The sequence below is a fragment of the Microtus ochrogaster genome, chromosome 6 (genome assembly GCF_000317375.1).
Source record: "Microtus ochrogaster isolate Prairie Vole_2 chromosome 6, MicOch1.0, whole genome shotgun sequence".
Taxonomy (NCBI): Eukaryota; Metazoa; Chordata; class Mammalia; order Rodentia; family Cricetidae; genus Microtus; species Microtus ochrogaster.
Genome location: NC_022013.1, coordinates 65,577,800 through 65,594,668, shown reverse-complemented (window position 1 = coordinate 65,594,668; position 16,869 = coordinate 65,577,800). Strand labels below are relative to the sequence as shown.

At 50.8% G+C, this 16,869-nt stretch overlaps 1 protein-coding gene across 3 annotated transcripts in view; it reads right to left on the bottom strand.

Annotated features, from left to right (window-relative positions):
- The window catches only part of Itih3 (inter-alpha-trypsin inhibitor heavy chain 3), a 25,000-nt gene extending 13,511 nt beyond the window's left edge, over nucleotides 1–11,489 (bottom strand). Inside the window, exons 1-19 of one of the 3 annotated variants that reach the window (XM_005348741.3) lie at nucleotides 11,217–11,488; nucleotides 10,594–10,614; nucleotides 9,915–10,081; nucleotides 9,723–9,827; nucleotides 9,346–9,508; nucleotides 8,860–8,973; nucleotides 7,871–7,996; nucleotides 7,518–7,634; nucleotides 6,935–7,103; nucleotides 6,265–6,390; nucleotides 5,854–6,035; nucleotides 4,257–4,442; nucleotides 4,005–4,144; nucleotides 3,192–3,346; nucleotides 2,532–2,534; nucleotides 1,630–1,662; nucleotides 1,325–1,360; nucleotides 1,072–1,185; nucleotides 308–512 (exon numbers count right to left, since the gene is read on the bottom strand). In XM_005348741.3, coding sequence (XP_005348798.1) covers nucleotides 308–512; nucleotides 1,072–1,185; nucleotides 1,325–1,360; nucleotides 1,630–1,662; nucleotides 2,532–2,534; nucleotides 3,192–3,346; nucleotides 4,005–4,144; nucleotides 4,257–4,442; nucleotides 5,854–6,035; nucleotides 6,265–6,390; nucleotides 6,935–7,103; nucleotides 7,518–7,634; nucleotides 7,871–7,996; nucleotides 8,860–8,973; nucleotides 9,346–9,508; nucleotides 9,723–9,827; nucleotides 9,915–10,081; nucleotides 10,594–10,614; nucleotides 11,217–11,309 — 2,255 coding nt within the window. In that variant the 5' untranslated portion in view covers nucleotides 11,310–11,488. Of the gene's footprint in view, nucleotides 1–307; nucleotides 513–1,071; nucleotides 1,261–1,324; nucleotides 1,361–1,629; nucleotides 1,663–2,531; nucleotides 2,535–3,191; nucleotides 3,347–4,004; nucleotides 4,145–4,256; nucleotides 4,443–5,853; nucleotides 6,036–6,264; nucleotides 6,391–6,934; nucleotides 7,104–7,517; nucleotides 7,635–7,870; nucleotides 7,997–8,859; nucleotides 8,974–9,345; nucleotides 9,509–9,722; nucleotides 9,828–9,914; nucleotides 10,082–10,593; nucleotides 10,615–11,216 lie in introns of all 3 variants that reach the window. The other 2 variants (XM_026779803.1, XM_026779804.1) reach the window with 2 other exon arrangements.
- Between the last annotated feature and the right edge of the window lie 5,380 nt (nucleotides 11,490–16,869).

The following is a 16,869-nucleotide window of genomic DNA, read 5'->3' as shown; positions in this document are numbered from 1 at the left end:
CCTTTGCCCTTCGGCCTCCCGAGCAGCCGTACTTTGTGTGAGCACTACACTTGGCCTTCATCCGCTTCATTTCATCCTCACTTTCCTCAAAGTGAGCCCTGCACACTGTTCGGGTACAAACTTTGGCTGACAAGGGTCCCAAGGATTGGTGCCCTATCCCATGGTCGCCATCCTGTGGTAACTGAATCCAGGCCATCAGTCTCTCTTATGACTCCTGTGACTGTCCTGGGATTGGTCCAGATCCCTCCAGCGCTTCCCCGCCTCCTCAGACTGCACTTGCCCTTGGAGATACAGTCAGAGAACTCACCCACTCTGTGTGATCGTGACTGTGTCTAGCCAACTGAACGTGCTCAGTGCATCCCCATTGCCCAGCATGATCTTCTCTGTGGTCACCTCAATCCGAAAGTCCATCCAAGCACTGGTGATGCCCAGTTTGCCAAAATAGGTTTTCCCTGTCCTGGAGTTAGGGTTGCTTCCCTTGTCTCCAATGATCTGTCCAGTCACAGTGATGCCTACCAGAGGGGTGGGGCAAGAAAAGAGGCTAGGGAGGTCCTCCAGGTCCATGCTGGCCTGTAGGGATGTCTTCCCCTTCAGCAAGGCGTGCTGAGCAGAGGTTGAGACAGGGCCCCAAGGAAACACCAGGGTGTCAGAGCCAAATCCTGTTCTAGAAGGTCTGAGGCATGCTGCCACATTGTGGGTCTTCTCTCTTTCCTGGGTCAGGGGGTGTTGTGAAAGGAGAAGCCACTCCCTATATACCTGCTGGCTCCACCCTCAGAATCAGGCTGCCTGTCCGCTCTAAGCGCCATCTCCACCGTATGCTCTAAGCACCATCTCTACCATCCGCTCTAGGTGCCATCTCTACCGTCCACTCAAAGCCCATCTCCAGCATCCACTCTAAGCACATCTCTACCATCCACTCTAAGCACATACTAACTCTGGCTCTTTGGTAGCTCCCACCTCCTTTGTGCAGAGTGCTCTGCGCAGGAAGATGGATAATTACCAGGCAGAGGGAGGAGGACCCGGTCCATGAGCACTCAGCCTGATAGAAAGATCCCCAGCCTGCAGCCCCACCTGTGACTGGGTCCTGAATAAGGCGCAGCACCGTGCCAGGCTTCTCGTCAATGTTGAAGCAGATGGTGTCATTTTTCTCTGGGACTTGGATGATGAAGTGAGGGTCCCCATCCACTGAGGGCACATCAGAAAGTGGACTAGCTCCAAGGGCCCTTCCCTGTACCACAGGCCTTCCCAGGCCAACTGGCCCTGTGGGCAGGAGCAAGGCACCCAGAACCCTGAACCTTGACCAGGGAGGAGCCAAGGAACTCACCATAATAGTAGGGGGTTGAAGGAGACTGGTAGCCCGCTATGGAGCAAAGTGAGACCAGACTGAACACAGCAAGCTGTCCTAGAGAGATCTGGGGCCTCCACTCATAGTATGGCTTATGCCTTTCCCATTTGACAACCCCTCCCCCCCCAATTATTTCATTTCCTCTTTCCCCTTCACCATCATTCAGCTTCCCCAGGACACCTGGTCAATCTGCCTGTGACAGGTTGATTCGGACCCACTACCGAAGGGAACAGGGCAGGGCAAGTTCGTGGTGGTGGGCAAGGCGGGTTGCAGCATTTACTCACTCAAGTAGGCCATGGACGTGGTCTCTTGGGTGGCTAGTAAAACACCAAAGGGCAGACATGAGCAGTACCCAAGGCTTCCCCACTCCCAGGCTTGTGCTTTCTGTCACCCTGGAGCCTACTGGTATCCACCGGGGCTTTAACATTGGCAAACATGCCCAGGCAATCCCTTTACAGGGCTGTTGATATGACGAATGCCATTTTAATGCTATGAGCATGTTCTGAAATAACTAAAATGCAAATCGATTGCGTCATCGGCCTCCCTGCTGTGAGCAACGCAGTAGACCTCTTCCCCTACCCTGGAACTCTTCAGTCCAGATGGCATGGGTGAGACCCATCCTATTGTGTCTGTCCTAACACAAAGGAGCCAGCAATCGCTTCTAACAGGGCTTCCCTGAGGGGAACGATGTCCTACTATATTTGTGCTCCTTAGAGATGCAAGAGGGCAGCTTGGCAGGAGCTGAGTCTTGCCCAGTGTTAGTGGGCCAGAGGGTATGAGGTTCTAATTTTACCATGAAAGAAATGTGGAGTGCCCTGGCTCCCAGAGACCTTCAGCATGGGCTCTGGGTCCCAGATGAGTTACTGCTTGGTGAGACTTGTAAAGGACTCTTGTGCTGGTTGCTGGGAATCAGGCAAAAAGGGCTAGGTACCACAAATCTCATTTTTGAAAATAATAGGACACTGCCATTGCCTGATCCATCTTGAGAGCGGGAAGTAGGAAAGTCATCTTCAACCAAATGAATGGAAACCCTAAGATTCTGAGGAGTCAGCCTGAAAGCTCCCTTCAGTCTGTCTCCTCCCACCCTCCCTTCCTCCCTCCCTTCCTTTCTCCCTCTGTCACCCTCCCTCCCTCCCTCCTTCCCTTCCTCCCTGTCCCCTCTCTCCACCCATCCCATGAAGCTTACCTTCTAATATGCAGGCACAGGCACGGGGGGGGGGGAGAAATACATTAGATATAAACACTGACTGGGGCCATGGTAACCAATCAGAGTGGCCCATGGCCTGACTTAGAGCTAGCTTTGTCCCCATATGGTGTCCCTAGAACCAAGAACTCCTAGGAAACAAGGACTATGGAAAAAGAGGTCTTTGATCCCCCATGCCTCTGAGTGCCAGGCTCCCCACGAGTCTACAGTACATATTTGGAGCTCCCCTGGGGAGTAGTCTGCGGTCTTGTGGAGGATTTTTTGGCCTCAGATTCCAGTTCTTAGGGCCTCTTTTTCTCACAGATCTCACTCAGGTCCCTGGTAGTTTGTTCCAGGTATAAATTTGGGGTTTGAAGCACCTCTTGCCTAACTGAACCCTCCTGTGCTGTAGCTGAAGGTCCTTCCTTGGCATGGCCTAGACGTGTGCTCACTCGGCTTACCTCCCTTGGGAGACAGAGAGACTCTGGCCCACACCTCATGATCTGCTGCCCTTTACTCTTGCCACACCCCTTCAGAGGCTCCCAAACCTGCTCCTCTTCTAAAGGTCTGGTTCCCCAGCCCAGCCAGTTCCTCTGCTGGATTCTAGGGCCCAGGGTCTTAAAGAGGGGGTTCTAGATTCTGGCCTCCTCTCCCTGTGCCCACCTTCCCCAGGCTTGTCGGCAATGGATGTCTGGTCCTCATTGTCCTCAGGCTTGGTCACCACCATGGAGGTCAGTGGGGTCACAAAGTGGTACTTGAGAGACAGCTCCAGGGCCTGGGCTGTGAGGTTCTCCTTCTCCTCCCCATGGGCATTTTTGCTAAGAGGAGGAACAGTTCAGAGTGAGCCCAGAACACACCTGCTGCTTTTACACACACTTCCCCAACCAGACCAGAATCTCCAGGGACAGCTCAGGAATGGCCCCCTCCCCCACCACACACACACACACACACACACACACACACACACACACACACACACACACGCTGCCCACATTGTTGGTCCTGCTCAGTGGAACTCACCGGGGAGAAATACCGGTTCCCCAGCTAGTTTCCTGAAGCATTTGGGCAAATTATTTCCTCGCTAGGAGTCAGTTTCTCCACCCATAAAATGCAAGGGACCTGGAATGGCTACTGTTGTAATCACTCATGATAACTGCACGCTGAGCACTTGATCTGGGCCATGTTTGCTGGAGTTTCGTGGCTTCGTTCTTCCTAAAGAAACTTTTGCATTGCCCCCCTCCACTCTCTGGGTACTGGGGCTTCTCACCGTTGACTTAACCCTCCCCCACTCACTGCTGTTCAGCCTTCTTATCACTGGGGAGTGCTGATGGGGGACAGCAAGATCTGAGGCCCCCCTGCCCCAGAGGACCCTGGCAGAAGCCTCTGACCTTGGCAGTGTTTGCCTGCTTGAAATGGCGAGCAGGGGTAGGACACAAGGAAACATGTATTTTTGTGGTGGAGGGCCGGCCGACTCACCGTTTCTCCAGTAACTGCTCGATAGTGAGGTAGGCCCAGAGCCGCTCGATGTAGTTCCCAAAAATGTAGCCTTGCTCCTTCACGGCGGCATCCATTTCCTTCATGTCCACCTCCTCTGTGAAGGTCAGGTCGTTCAAAGCCTAGGTAGGATAGGAGCAATCAGGGACTTGAGAGCTGGATGGTGGAGTTGTGTGGGCCAGGCTCAGATGCCCCTCCTGGGTCCAGCACACCCCAGGCTCAGTTCCCACTCACCCCATGACCCTTCACGTCTGCTTTGAAGTTGTTTATGTGGCTGTCCACCAGACGCCCCGCTACAACGATTTCAGAGCCGTCATAGAAGTGTGGGTAATTGCTTTTGGTGAGATCCAGGATGGCGTTCTCGGGATATTCCACCTCCACGTTCATCAGCAGTGGGTTAGCAACCTCCTCGTAGAAACCCTGGTAGTCAGGTCAGGACCCAGTCATTTCAGACCCGCCAGGGTAGGCGTGGAGAAGCCCGAGGTAGGTCGGTTCCATAGATGCTACCAAGCGGTATTCAGTCCCCAAGGGCTAAGCTGCTCTTTTCCCCTGATCTTTTTTTTTTCTTATCTCTTCTCCCCCAACCCCCAGACAGGGCTTCTCTGTGCAGCCTTGGCTAGCCTGGAACTCGCTCTGTAGATCAGGCTGGCCTCAAACTCACAGAGATCTGCTTGCCTCTGCCTCCCGAGTGCTGGGATTAAAGGTGTGTACCACCACCGCCCAGTATTGATATTTACTTCTAAATGGCCCTGTCTGTGCCCTGGAGTCTAGGGGAGCACTCCCTGTCCTCCCTCTCTTAAAGACAGGAGAGAACAGGAGCAAAGGACAGAAATCTTTGGATAAAAAAAACATTAGCCAGAGAAAGTAATGTGTGTCAGAGAGCCAAGCTCTGGGGTCCCCTACTAGTGGGGGTGCTGCCAACCAGCAGGGAAGGTGGCTTGCTTCAGAGTGAAGAGTGAGACACGCATTTGGCTAGCAGATATTTTTAAAGATTATTTTAGCATAGAAAGATCTGTTATAGGTCGAATTGGCACTGCATCCCCAAAGCGCTCTTGTTGCCCTAATCCTCAGACTACAACCTTGTTTGGAAGTAAAATCTTTACAAAGATAATCCGATGATGTCATGAACGATGGCCCTCGTCCAGTGTGCCTTGTGTCTTTTTTAAAAGAGGAAACTGAATGCAAACACACAATGAAGGAATGCCTGGGAAGGCCCAGGGAAAAGAGGATCACAACGAGTCAAGAATGAAGTCTAGGGGCTGGAGGGATGGCTCACTGTCTAAGAGCACCAGCTGCTCTTCCAGAGGACCTGGGTTCAATTCTCAGCACCCACATGGCAGCTCACAACTGTCTGAAACCTCAGTTTCAGGGGAACTGACAACTTCACAGGGCATACACACAGGCAAAACACCACTGCTCACTAGATAAAAATTTTAAAAACTATTTAACAAAAGAATGGAGACCTATAAAGACCGCTCCCTCAGAGGGAACCAACCTCCTGTCACCTTGATCTTGTAGCCTCTAAGATGGGGAGACACGTGTTTCTGTTGTTTGAGTCACCTCATCAGTGGTCATATACTTTTTATGACAGACTCAGTAACCACAGTCCTGTGCAATATTTGAGCGTATTTACATAAAAATTGTTCATTGCTTTTAAGGCATATACGTTTTACTGGATGTCTTATGTTTGATCTGCCAGGCTTGCAGAGGAAACAGCTCTGTGTTATGGAGATTAGAACAAGAGGCAGCCGGAGGCAGATTTCAAGAGAGAAAGCGCCCTCTAAGATCTGGGAAGAGCTGCCTGAGAAACAGCGGGTGAGGTAAAGCGAACCTGCAGCTGCAAATTGGCATCGGAGTCTTCATAAATGCGCCGGGCAAGCCCATGGTTCTGCAGGGCCATAGTCTCCAGGAAGTTATAATTCAGATTTTTGCCAAAGCCCAGGTTATACAAAGGGAACTCGCCCCCGATGGCATTCCGGACGTTCTCCTGAATCTTTTCAGGTCTGCTCTCACCTGTAGAAAGCACTGTTCATTCTGGGGACCTGAACACCTCCTCTGTCTGGGGAGATCTGCACATCTAGTAGGGTGCCTTGGCAAAGAGAGGCATGTACCTGCCTTTGAGGGGCTCACAAGATGCTGAGGGACCCCGGGAAAAGATGCCTAAGGTCTTGTAGTGAGCCGACTCCAGAGTTGAGAAGGCAGGCAGGCACTCACCTTGGGTTCAAACCTCCCTCTCCCTCACCGGTATTGGCATCCCCGTCTGTCAACATGATGAGGATGGAGGTGCTCCTCTCTGGGACAAGGTTCCGCTCCCGGGCATCCTTCAGCATATGGATGCCCCTCAGCAGCCCATCATTAATGTTGGTCACTGTATATAGACAGAAAGATAGAACCTTTGGGTGGGGTGTCCTTGGGGTGCCAGTACACAAGGCTGTTGAGAAGAAGAAAATTGGGACAGTACCAATGAGAATGCCCTTGTACCAAGGACTGTGTCAGCCAGTACACAGAAGCACTCAGTAAATGTTGGCATAAGTGGATGAACAACACAGATTTTCACATGGGCATCAAAGAGTGCTAAGAGGCTCTTAGGCACGGATGATTATATAGCACCTTAGCAACCAGTCAGGTGGAGTCACCAGGAGGGAAAGGAGAGTGATACAGATGGCATAGGTGGTCTCCATAGGAAACGGGCAGGAAGGGTTCTCTGTGGCCCTACCACACTGAGACCCGTGAGCTCCAGGATCATGGTTAGAAATGCTAAGAAAGGGTCCCCCTAGGCTGCACAGAAGTCACCCTGATGTCATGTCTCCAAGCCTGAGGTCTACCGCCAAGGGAGAGGCATGCCAGACACGGGCTGCTGGTGCAGAGAAAGGAACGGCTAGGATACACATCTGTGCTACCCTGACCCTTACTTCCTTGATCACGGATGTTCTTCACAAATGCCCTAGCCATCTCAAGGTTTGCAGGGGTGGCTTGGACTAGGGTATCTTTCCAGGTGGTCACATCACTGCTGAACAAAATGAAGTTCAGATAGTCATCTCTTTTCATGTCATCCAGGATTTTGAGGAGGGCGTCTCTGGTCTGGGGGAGAAGGAGAAAAATAAGCCATAAAGCTGAGACCTGAGACCAGAGTGAGCGAGGTCACTGCCGAGCCTAGACTGACTGTGCTGTTCCTGCTGTTTTCATGAGGAAGCATTGCCCAAGGCCCCCAACTCCTGGTGAAAGCGGGTAAAGGCTTGGCATAGTCTTATATTCTGTCTCATTCCTCCTTTCCACCAGAAACACTAGCATTTTCCCACTTAAGAAAAAAAGCATCTCCCAGCCTGGTCTACAGAGTAAGTTCTAGGACAACCAGAGAAACCCTGTCTCAAAACAAACAAAATCAAACCAAAACAACACCCTCCCCCAAAAAAAACAACAACAAACAAAATCTCCTCTCACTTTCTACACCCCAGCGCTGCTTTAGATGCGGGGAGGGGTTGGGTGGGCTCAAACCTGCTCGATTTTCCGACCATACATGGAGCCGCTGACATCAATCACAAAGACGATGTTCTTAGGCACCACTGGAAGGCCTTTTGGTGCAAAGAAGTGCACGAAGTAGCCATTGACGACCTGTAATGGTGGGAGAGAGATGGGGGCCAATGCCCATTTAACAATGCCTCTTCTTGCAAGTAGCAGTCAGAGGTTTGTCACTGGAGGGAAAAATGTCCCAAATCCCCTCTCCAGGAGATGCAAAGGATCTGGTGATAAAGATGGAGGAGAGGGATGTAGCTGCAGCCCCTTAGGACCCGGGACTCTGCCCACCATGAATATGGATTAGCAAGGCTGATGGAGCCATGGACCTATACCTGTACGTTGCCTGGAGACTCTCTGTTGACGTCATAGACGATAGTGAAGTCCCCATTGAGGAGGGAGTCTGCACACGTTGGGCATGAGCGCTGTTGGTCTAAGCTGGGCTTGAAAGACACATGCCCCTGGGAAGAGGAAGGAAGAACATTTTCCAGTTTGGTTGAGGCTCCCCACTGATGGACAGGGAAGAAAAAAACCTCCTGATAATAGAAGTAAGGGTTTGGCGCATGAATCGGGGTGCTAACTCCCCATGGATTAAGCCACTCCCACGCCTACATGCTGAATCCCTCCCTTCCTTGGCTGATCAGAGCAGGCGTGGTTGCTGTTTTCATTTAGCCTTTCCCCTGTCTTTTGACTGTCTCATCCTAACCCTTTAGCTCAGCACCAGAAGTTACTGGGGCATGGGAGTGTTGCTCCGTATGAGAGAACTTTATGTTGAGTGGTTTCGCACTTGGAGTTGGTACCCAGAGGAGAAGGAAGAGTGTGGGGAAGAGAGTATTAGAGAGAGCTGCTAAGACCACACCCTGGGAGTCAGCAGCTCTCCTGAATGCAGGCTCTGGGAAAGTCTCCCTGGAAAGCACAGATGACCGGGATTTGCTGTTTATATTTTCTCATCCACTTCCCATCAGCACTGGGATCCTGCCCTGGAAGAGCTGGGCAGGGCTCTGTGACTGGAGCCAATGCCCAGCAGCAAGAAGGGCGTTCTCCTTAGTGCGCCATCCCTTAATGTGGAGTCAGCAAAACTCGCCCCAGGTTCTTGGTCTGCATCCCCTATCCTGTCCATTTGTCATTTATAAATGGCTTCCTTCCCTCTTTGTTCTTTCTGGTAGATCTGAGACTCCAAATCTTGTAGCAGCTCAGCATCAGCCCCCTGCCTCCAGTATCCTCCCTGATGACCCAGTTGACTGGGACAGATCACAGATACCCCTGCCATGCTGAAATCAGCCAAGTCAAGGCCTAGGTCCTAGCCCCTGCACCCCAAGCCCACCTTTTTCCCTGAGAAAGACTTGGTGAGGGCACTTCCCAGAAGGTCATTAGTGATGAATGAGGCCTCAGCATCCAGCATGCTGATGCCCTGAGGCTCAAAGATGTGTGCATCAATCTGAAATGGCCAAATGAAGGAGATGTCATACTGGGGCGACACAGAGGTCTGGGGCACAGCCATGGTGTTTGCTTTTCCTTTTAGCCTCGATGGAGGGAACGTGGACCGGTTGCAAGTATTCCAGAAGCACTTGCCGCACAGGCCTCAAGAGCCCCAGCACTGAAGCCTCCTCCCCTCCGTTCCCAGTGGCTGTGGGAGAAAAGCCATCCCAAACCCTTTGGCCAAGTACAGGAACCATGACTTAGAGATGCATTCTTGGCTCTGCTCTAAGATTTGCCCCTCCTCCTCCCACCCCCACCGGCGCATTGCCCTTCCCCAGGCTCTTTGTGGTTCCAGGCAGGGATGAAGGATGAATCAGGAATGACTGATTACCTCAAAGTGTCTGACCAGTTGTTTGGGCTGGACCTTAATGTACATCTCGTACTTGCCCTTGTGCCTCTTAAGCAGTTCTTCATAGGTTAGCTCAAAGGTGACCTTGCTGCCAGCAGCCACGTTGACGGACACTGTGAATTTCTCCAGTTTTCTCCCAGAGGCCCTGGGTAGGGTACAAGACGGTGCTTAGCTCAAAGACTTCAGGAACCCATCATTCCTCTGCCCTGGGTTCAAGTCTCAGCTCTTGGGTTAGAGACCTCCCTATCTATTCTAAACCTCGTCTGCTTTAAAAATGGGATCTTCTGAGGACACACGCAGTTTGCTATTGCGGTAATCACAGCTATTTGCTTCTATCAAGGCTCAAGGTCCACACGTACTTGACCAAACCAGCTGTCTTGCCCTGGGACACAGCCTTTTCATATTGCTTCTTGGCAACTTCCTTCTCCTTGATGTTCCCAGGGTAGGTGACACCATCAATGGTCCTACAGATAAAGAGTTTAGGGGAAGGGCTGTCACATTGGGCCAAATACCCCTCAGGAGGTAGAGCCAGCAGCTATGGCGGTACCCACAAGGTGAAGTTGGTGATGAAGGCTGTCTTGGGCAGTTCCACATCAAAGGAAACCTCCTTGGCCGTGTCTGCACGGTTGACAGCCCTCGTGGTGACAACATTGTGAGCAAAGCGGGAGGTCACCTTGCAGTTGATCTTGGTGCTGTAGACCTCAATGCCATCGACCACCTGTGGGACAGGTGGGCAAAGATGGCTGGTAGTGACCCGCCAGTCCGCACTCTGGAAAACCCAGCCGCCAGCCCTGCTATTTCCCTTCCAAACCCTCCCGGGTGGGCTCTGAAGTCCTGGGGTCCCTTAGTTCTCCCAGTCCTCCACACTGGAAGTCTGGGCAGTGTCCTTTGTCCCACATCCAGCTGGCGACCACAGTGTTCATGCCCCGCCTCCTTGATGCTGTAATCTGCACCCAGCTGCAGCCAAGGAGAGTTTAGAAAAGCCAGCTCTGAGCAGGCCCCGCCCCAAGGAAAGCCTTCCCAGGGCTCCCTTTGCCCTGACCTAGATTCCTCTTGAAGGAATCCTGCCTTTCTCTATGGGTCTTGTGTTACACGAGGCTCTACTGGGCTGGGGCCATAGGCTGTTTTCTGGCTCTGGGGGTTGCTGCCATTTCGATCTGTACCTTCAGCAAGTAAGCAACGCTCCGTTCTGCCCCTCCCACCCAGTCTGTATTTGCCGGAATTTCTTACCCCTTCTGGGAGGCTCCGCTTCTGTAAATATAAAGACAAACAGAGAGATCAGGACAAGCATGAGGTTACCAATGGCCTGGGAGCAGGTTCCGGGCTAGGGCCAGGTCTCAGAGACACGGGACCTTTCAGGCCACGTGTTAGAAAGAGACCAGGAATAGACCGAGAAAGGGGTATGTCACCAGGTCCCTTACGGAGAGGCGCTAGATCTGACCCTACACTGTCTCAATGCTTTGTACTCCCCCAACTCACTCAGCCTTCCGTTCTGCTCCCCCAGCCCTGGTCTGGTCTCTCTAGTTAGCTTCCCCGAGCACCTAGCCACACATTCAGGCTCGACTCAGCTTTTTGTCAAGGTCTCTGTACCTGCTGTGCAGCTAACAAGACGGGCCTAGCCTTTCACAAGTGAGGCCCAGGAGTTTGAATAGCCCTGCTCTGGGTTAAACAGCAAGCTAGTTTATCAGTCAAATCTGTAGCTCTATTCTCCAGAGTTCAGAGTTGTCCCAGTAATAGTGTCCAGTCCTCAGCCTCCTCCTTGCACCCCCAGCTTAGGAACTTGGATGAGCTTTTTTTTTTTTTTGTCTATTTGACCCTCAAAATTCTGCTATCAAATGGAAAGTTAGACTCACCTCTAGCAGCTGGAGGGGGCTTCTTGGAAAGCCAGAGGTCTCTGAGCCAGAGAGCAGGGCCAAGACAAGGCAGGGCCACCACATAGTCACCATTGCTAAGCACACAGGCCTGGCCTGCTTTCCTTATATACGCCAGCCCAGTGTTTTCCTGGCAGGGTGAATGACCTGCAGCGTGGGGCCAGGGCAGCGGAGGCACACAGCAGCTCCGGGAACTGGGGGGTGGTGGAGCAACCACCCAGGGTGACTGTATGAAGAGGACCCAGTTGGGACAACAAACAGTGTTGAGGCTTTGCTTCTGATACTCTGGAGTCTGGAGGCCCTCGGGAAAGCAGACGCTGTGGAAACAAGTGGCCGCTGGCCTCCTCGGTTGGGAGGGGATGGAGGTGGCATGAGCTGCATTTAGAACAGCTGGTAGCTCCACATCTAGGGCTCAAGGCTTTTGTCCTTACCACCCACATTGCCCCTAGACTGGGCCTGAATCCCAGGTCCAGCCCTCACAAGGCAGCCACCCTCCAGAGTGACCCCCCCCCCCATGGCCGAGCCCTTTGCTTCATTACCTGATGTGGCTGCCAGGGACCCATGAACAGAGCAAATCCTCAGGCCTGTGACCTAGCTCTCTCGGAGATCTGACTCCAAATTACTTTTCTGAGTTTATTCTCCCCCATTGGCATCTTTACTGCAAGGACCGTCCCTTCCTTCTGCCTGTCCGAGAGCCTTGGTATCTTCTTCCTTATTAGACCAAAGGTGCTTTTAATAAAAAAAAAAAAAATCAGTTCTGGATGGCTCTCAGACCATCACGTCCTAGTCATGTGGCCATTCATAGCATGGTGGCATATTTCATTTCTAAGGATATATTTTATTTTAATTATGTGTTATGTGTCCATTTGTCTGCATGGGGGTATGTTCACATGAGTGTAGGTGCCTGTCCCTGACATGGGTACTGGGAGACGGACTCAGGTCCTCTGCAAAACCAATACAAGGTCTTAAGCCCTGAGCCATTTCCCCAGCCCCAGCAGGCCCTCTGGGAGTCCATTCAGTTACCTTGTGCTGAGATTTGTGTGATCAAGTCTCAGTTTCCCTTCCTGGACAGGACAGGCCCCATCATGCTCATTTTGTGCCCCAGGACCCTGCCAGCATCTTGGCACTTCAAAAAAGATCAGTCTTTCCGCATGAGGGCTGAGACCTCTTTTTTTTTTTTTTTTAATTTTTTTGTCATGTATACAATATTCTGTCTGTGTGCCTACGGGCCAGCCTACGGGCCAGAAGAGGGCACCAGACCTCGTTACAGATGGTTGTGTGCTTGCTGGGAATTAAACTCAGGACCTTTGGAAGAGCAGGCAATGCTCTTCTGAGCCATCTCTCCAGCCCTGGGCTGAGACCTCTTGAGCCGCACCAGGATCCTGCCAGCCTCCGGCCTCTTCGGGACACACGCCCCACACGCCCACCCACCAGCCTCCGGCCTCTTCGGGACACATGCCCCAAGTGCCCACCCGCCAGCCTCCAGCCTCTTCGGGACATGCACCCCACATGCCCACCATACCATGACTTCTCTGCACACCCTCCGTATGCCGAGTGGAGCAGACCCTGTCTTCCTGGGCTGCGGCCGCCATGTTATGGATGGTGCCATGTCCTCAGCCGAAAGCTCTGGGCCCGACTATCAGACTTACAGAGCTCTGGCTGCAGAGAGAGACGGCCTAAAGCAGAAACTGAGGCTAAACTACAGGAAGCTTTTAGCCTGATGCTTGGAATTGACAGGAGACACAGAGCAGAGATAGGGCTACCAAGTCAGCAAGGAGGGTGAGTGACAAAAAACCAAAAAAAAAAAACAACACCCGGGGGGCGGGGAGGGGGGAGGAGGTACAAAACCAGGTCTCTTTCTTGGCTCTGGGGATGTCCCGGTCCCATGGCCGTTTTCAGCGCCTGCTAGCCACTAGGCTTGGGGTTGAGGTGAGCCTGTTTTTCCGTGGTTCCTCCTCGGCACCCACAGCTACCTGTGGGTCCTTTCCCTGCCTCTTTCATTTGAACCACCAATTCCTCCCTAGACACTTGCAGCGAGGGAAGAATGGCCACTCAAAATAGAAATTCTACAGCTGCTTAAGACGGACATCCAAAAGCCTGGAGAAAACCAGAATCACGCAAAATTAAAGCTATACAGACTCCATTAGATTTCTAGGCTTTTCAGCTGCTCATTCCTCAGAAAGGGAAGATGAGCAGGTTGACCCAGCTAGTTGGCAGTCCTGCTTTCCCAGAATGCCTTTGAGGTAAACTGATTTCCCAGCCTCCAGTGACACCCCGCCCCCCACACACACACACACTTGCTGTTGAAGGACTCTGTGTCCCGCAAGCTGGAGTAGCCTTTGAACTCAGAATCTATAACAGCTAATACTGTGACTTTGACAAGATCTGGAGTCACTGAGAGACAAGCCTCTTGAGGTACCTGTCAAGGATGATCTAGGCTAGGCTAGCGGAGGTGAGAAGACCCACGTTAGATGTGGACATGGCATTCCATGGGCTGGGATCCTGGGCTGAATAAAAAAATAAAAACTGGGCACCGAGCAGACTGCTCACTGCCTCTGCATCTGGAGGCAATGTGACCAGCCACCTCCTACTCCGGCCGCCATACGGTCCCTGACTCTGAACTGTATTTCCTTGAAGTGTAAGCTAAAATATACCATTTCCACCTTAAGTTGCCTTTGTCAGGGTATTTTTATCACAGAAACTGTTGTGTGACAGACTTTCCCTGAGAAGACACAACACACACACACACACACACACACACACACACAACTACTCACCACAGATATATAGCCCATGACAAACCAAAGAAAGGGTATTACCAAAGTCCAACTTGATGAACCAATGAGTTTTATTAGGGTTACGTACAGGAGCAGAAGTGGCTACATCATCAAAGCCTCCCCAGCTTTGGTAGCAGCTCACAAAAGCTGGAAACCTGGAGCACACTGCACAGCCTTAGGGCAGACAAACAGGTTGGAGATTGTCCTTCTTCATGGGCTCAGCTGATCTCTGGTTCTTCCAGGCTGCTTGTCTTGTCTAAGAGTGACTCTAAGCATCTACTGCTTATATACTATGGTGGTTGGAGTGAGAACGGTCACATAGGCTCATATATGTGAATGTTTAGTTACCAGAGAATGGAACGGTTTGAGAAGGATTAGAAGGTGTGGCCTTATTGGAGGGAGTGAGTCACTGGGGGTGAGCTTTGATGTTTTAAAAGCCCCCACCAGGTCCAGTGTCTCTCCTTCTCTCTGCCTGCTCCCTGGATCAGGATGTAAAGCTCTCAGGTACTGCTCCAGTGCCATGCTTGACTACTTCCTTCCATGATGACCATGAACTAACCCTCTAAAACTGTAGGCAAGCCCCCAATTCAGTGTTTTCTTTTATGAGTTGCATCGGTCATGGTTTCTCTTCACAGAAACAGAACAGTAACTATGACAGTTATTCCTGGAAAGGGAGAGCCCTAGTGAATCTGGTGAGGTCCAGGGACTTCCTGAAGCTATTTTGAGTTGGTTGCTTCTTTTCTGACTGAGCTTCCCTGCAGCACAGAGTGTTTCCATCACAGAGGAATTGTTACACAGCATTCCACTATGTGGAAGAGTATTTGCAGGCAAAAAAGATCTAAAATTGAGACTTCTACCATGCTTCCAGAGGACTATTGAGGCCTGTATGTCCAGTCAGAGCAATGTACAGCAGGGTCAAGAATTCCTGCAAGGAGGCCCTAAGAAACTAGCCTGAAGCTCTGTGGGGGAAGCCTAAGCTGCAACGGAGCTTCCAGGATATAGGACATGCCACAATGACAAGGTATTTACCAAGGAAATCTGCATGCATGTGGTGGACCTGACTCAGCAGAGAGGCTGTGTGTGCTGCAGGCAGTGAAGCTGGAGAGGTAGGGCTGCCTAAACCCTTTAGCGCCCAGATAATCCTGTCTTGATTCCCAGGTGCCAAATATGGGCTCCAGGGTTTAGTGTTTTCACTGCTGAGTTTTGTTCTTGCTCTGGACCAATCTTACCTTGTTGTTACTCCATTCTGCCCTGTGGAATAGGAGTGTTCATTCTGTGCCATCAAATACTAGAAGTACAAGACTCATTTTCTATTTTTTATTTATTTATTTATTTATTTATTTATTTATTTATTTATTTATTTTGTATACAATATTCTTTCTGCGTTATGTCTGAAGGCCAGAAGAGGGCACCAGACCTCATTACAGATGGTTGTGAGTCACCATGTGGTTGCTGGGAATTGAACTCAGGACCTTTGAAAGAGCAGGCAATGCTCTTAACCTCTGAGCCATCTCTCCAGCCCCTCATTTTCTATTTTATAGGAGTACATGGTTAAGAGGTTGCCTTGAGTCTCAGAAAAGATTGTGGACTTTTAAGTAGTGTTGACACACAAGCCTGGGGACTTTTAAAGTTGAGCTGAGTGCATTTTGCATTGAGATGTCTGTGAGCCTATGGGAACAAACGGGAGGAAGGTTATGTGTTAAAAATGATGCATCCAGGTGCCAGGTTAACAGGGGGTGAACTTGTCACAATTCTTATTGTGAATCTGACCTCATCTACGATCACTGAGGAGACAAGTCACTGGGCATGCATGTGATATAATATCTAATTTAGATTAGCTTCTGGGGATGCCTATGATATAATATTTACTTTAGGTTAGGCCCTGGGCATGCCTGTGAGGAGCGTAGGTTAGCCCCTGGGTATGCTTGTGATGTAATATCTAGATTAGGTTAGATATTAACCTAATCCCTGAGCATGCCTGTGAGGGATTATCTATATCAGGTTAATGGAAGTGGAAGTCCCCATCTTAAATTGAGTGGTACTATACTAAAACATGGGCTGGGTTTCTCAATTGAATAAAAGGAAAAAGTTGAGTCAGGTGTTCACCACTTGGCTTTCTGACTGTGGATGCCTCCTGCTCCTGCCATCATGCCTGCTCTGCCAGGATGGACTATCTCTCCTGGAACTGTAAGCTAAAATCAATTTTCCTTCCTTAAAATGATTTTGTCGCAGTAATGAGCCCATAATACAATATCCGTGTTACTCAAAGCCAAGTTTTGTCCAACCTGGGTCCCCATGAGTTTTGTTTGTTATGGGGACTGGGCAGAGGCGGAAGAGGAAGATGTAGAAACTGTTAGCCAGACTGAGCCCATTACATGTAGGGCAGATGGTTCCCCAAAGCAGGGCGTGTTGTCTTGAAATGAAATGTTTCATTTTAAGAGTCCTAAGACCAACCCAAAGAAAGCAGCCTTAACGGGACAATTTTAGATAGTATGAGGAGGTAGTGTGGTGCTGTTTTAGGCCCCTGAAAACCCAGCTTTGGAAAGCGACTGTCTCTGTCCTCAGGATGGACCATAGAGGTCCAGCTATCACAGGCTGCCATCCCCACAAGGAAATGTCACTGAAGTGATGGAGGAGGGTCATCTTTCTACCTGTTGTTTCATTGGTTAAGTAATAAAAAACTGCTTGGCCTCTGATAGGACAGAAAATTAGGTAGGCGGAGTAGACAGAACAGAATGCTGGGAGAAAGAAGCCGAGTCAGAGAGTCGCCATGATTCTCCCATCCAACACAGGCGCAGGTTAAGATCTTCCCTGGTAAGCCACCTCATGGGCTACACAGATTATTAGAAATGGGTTAG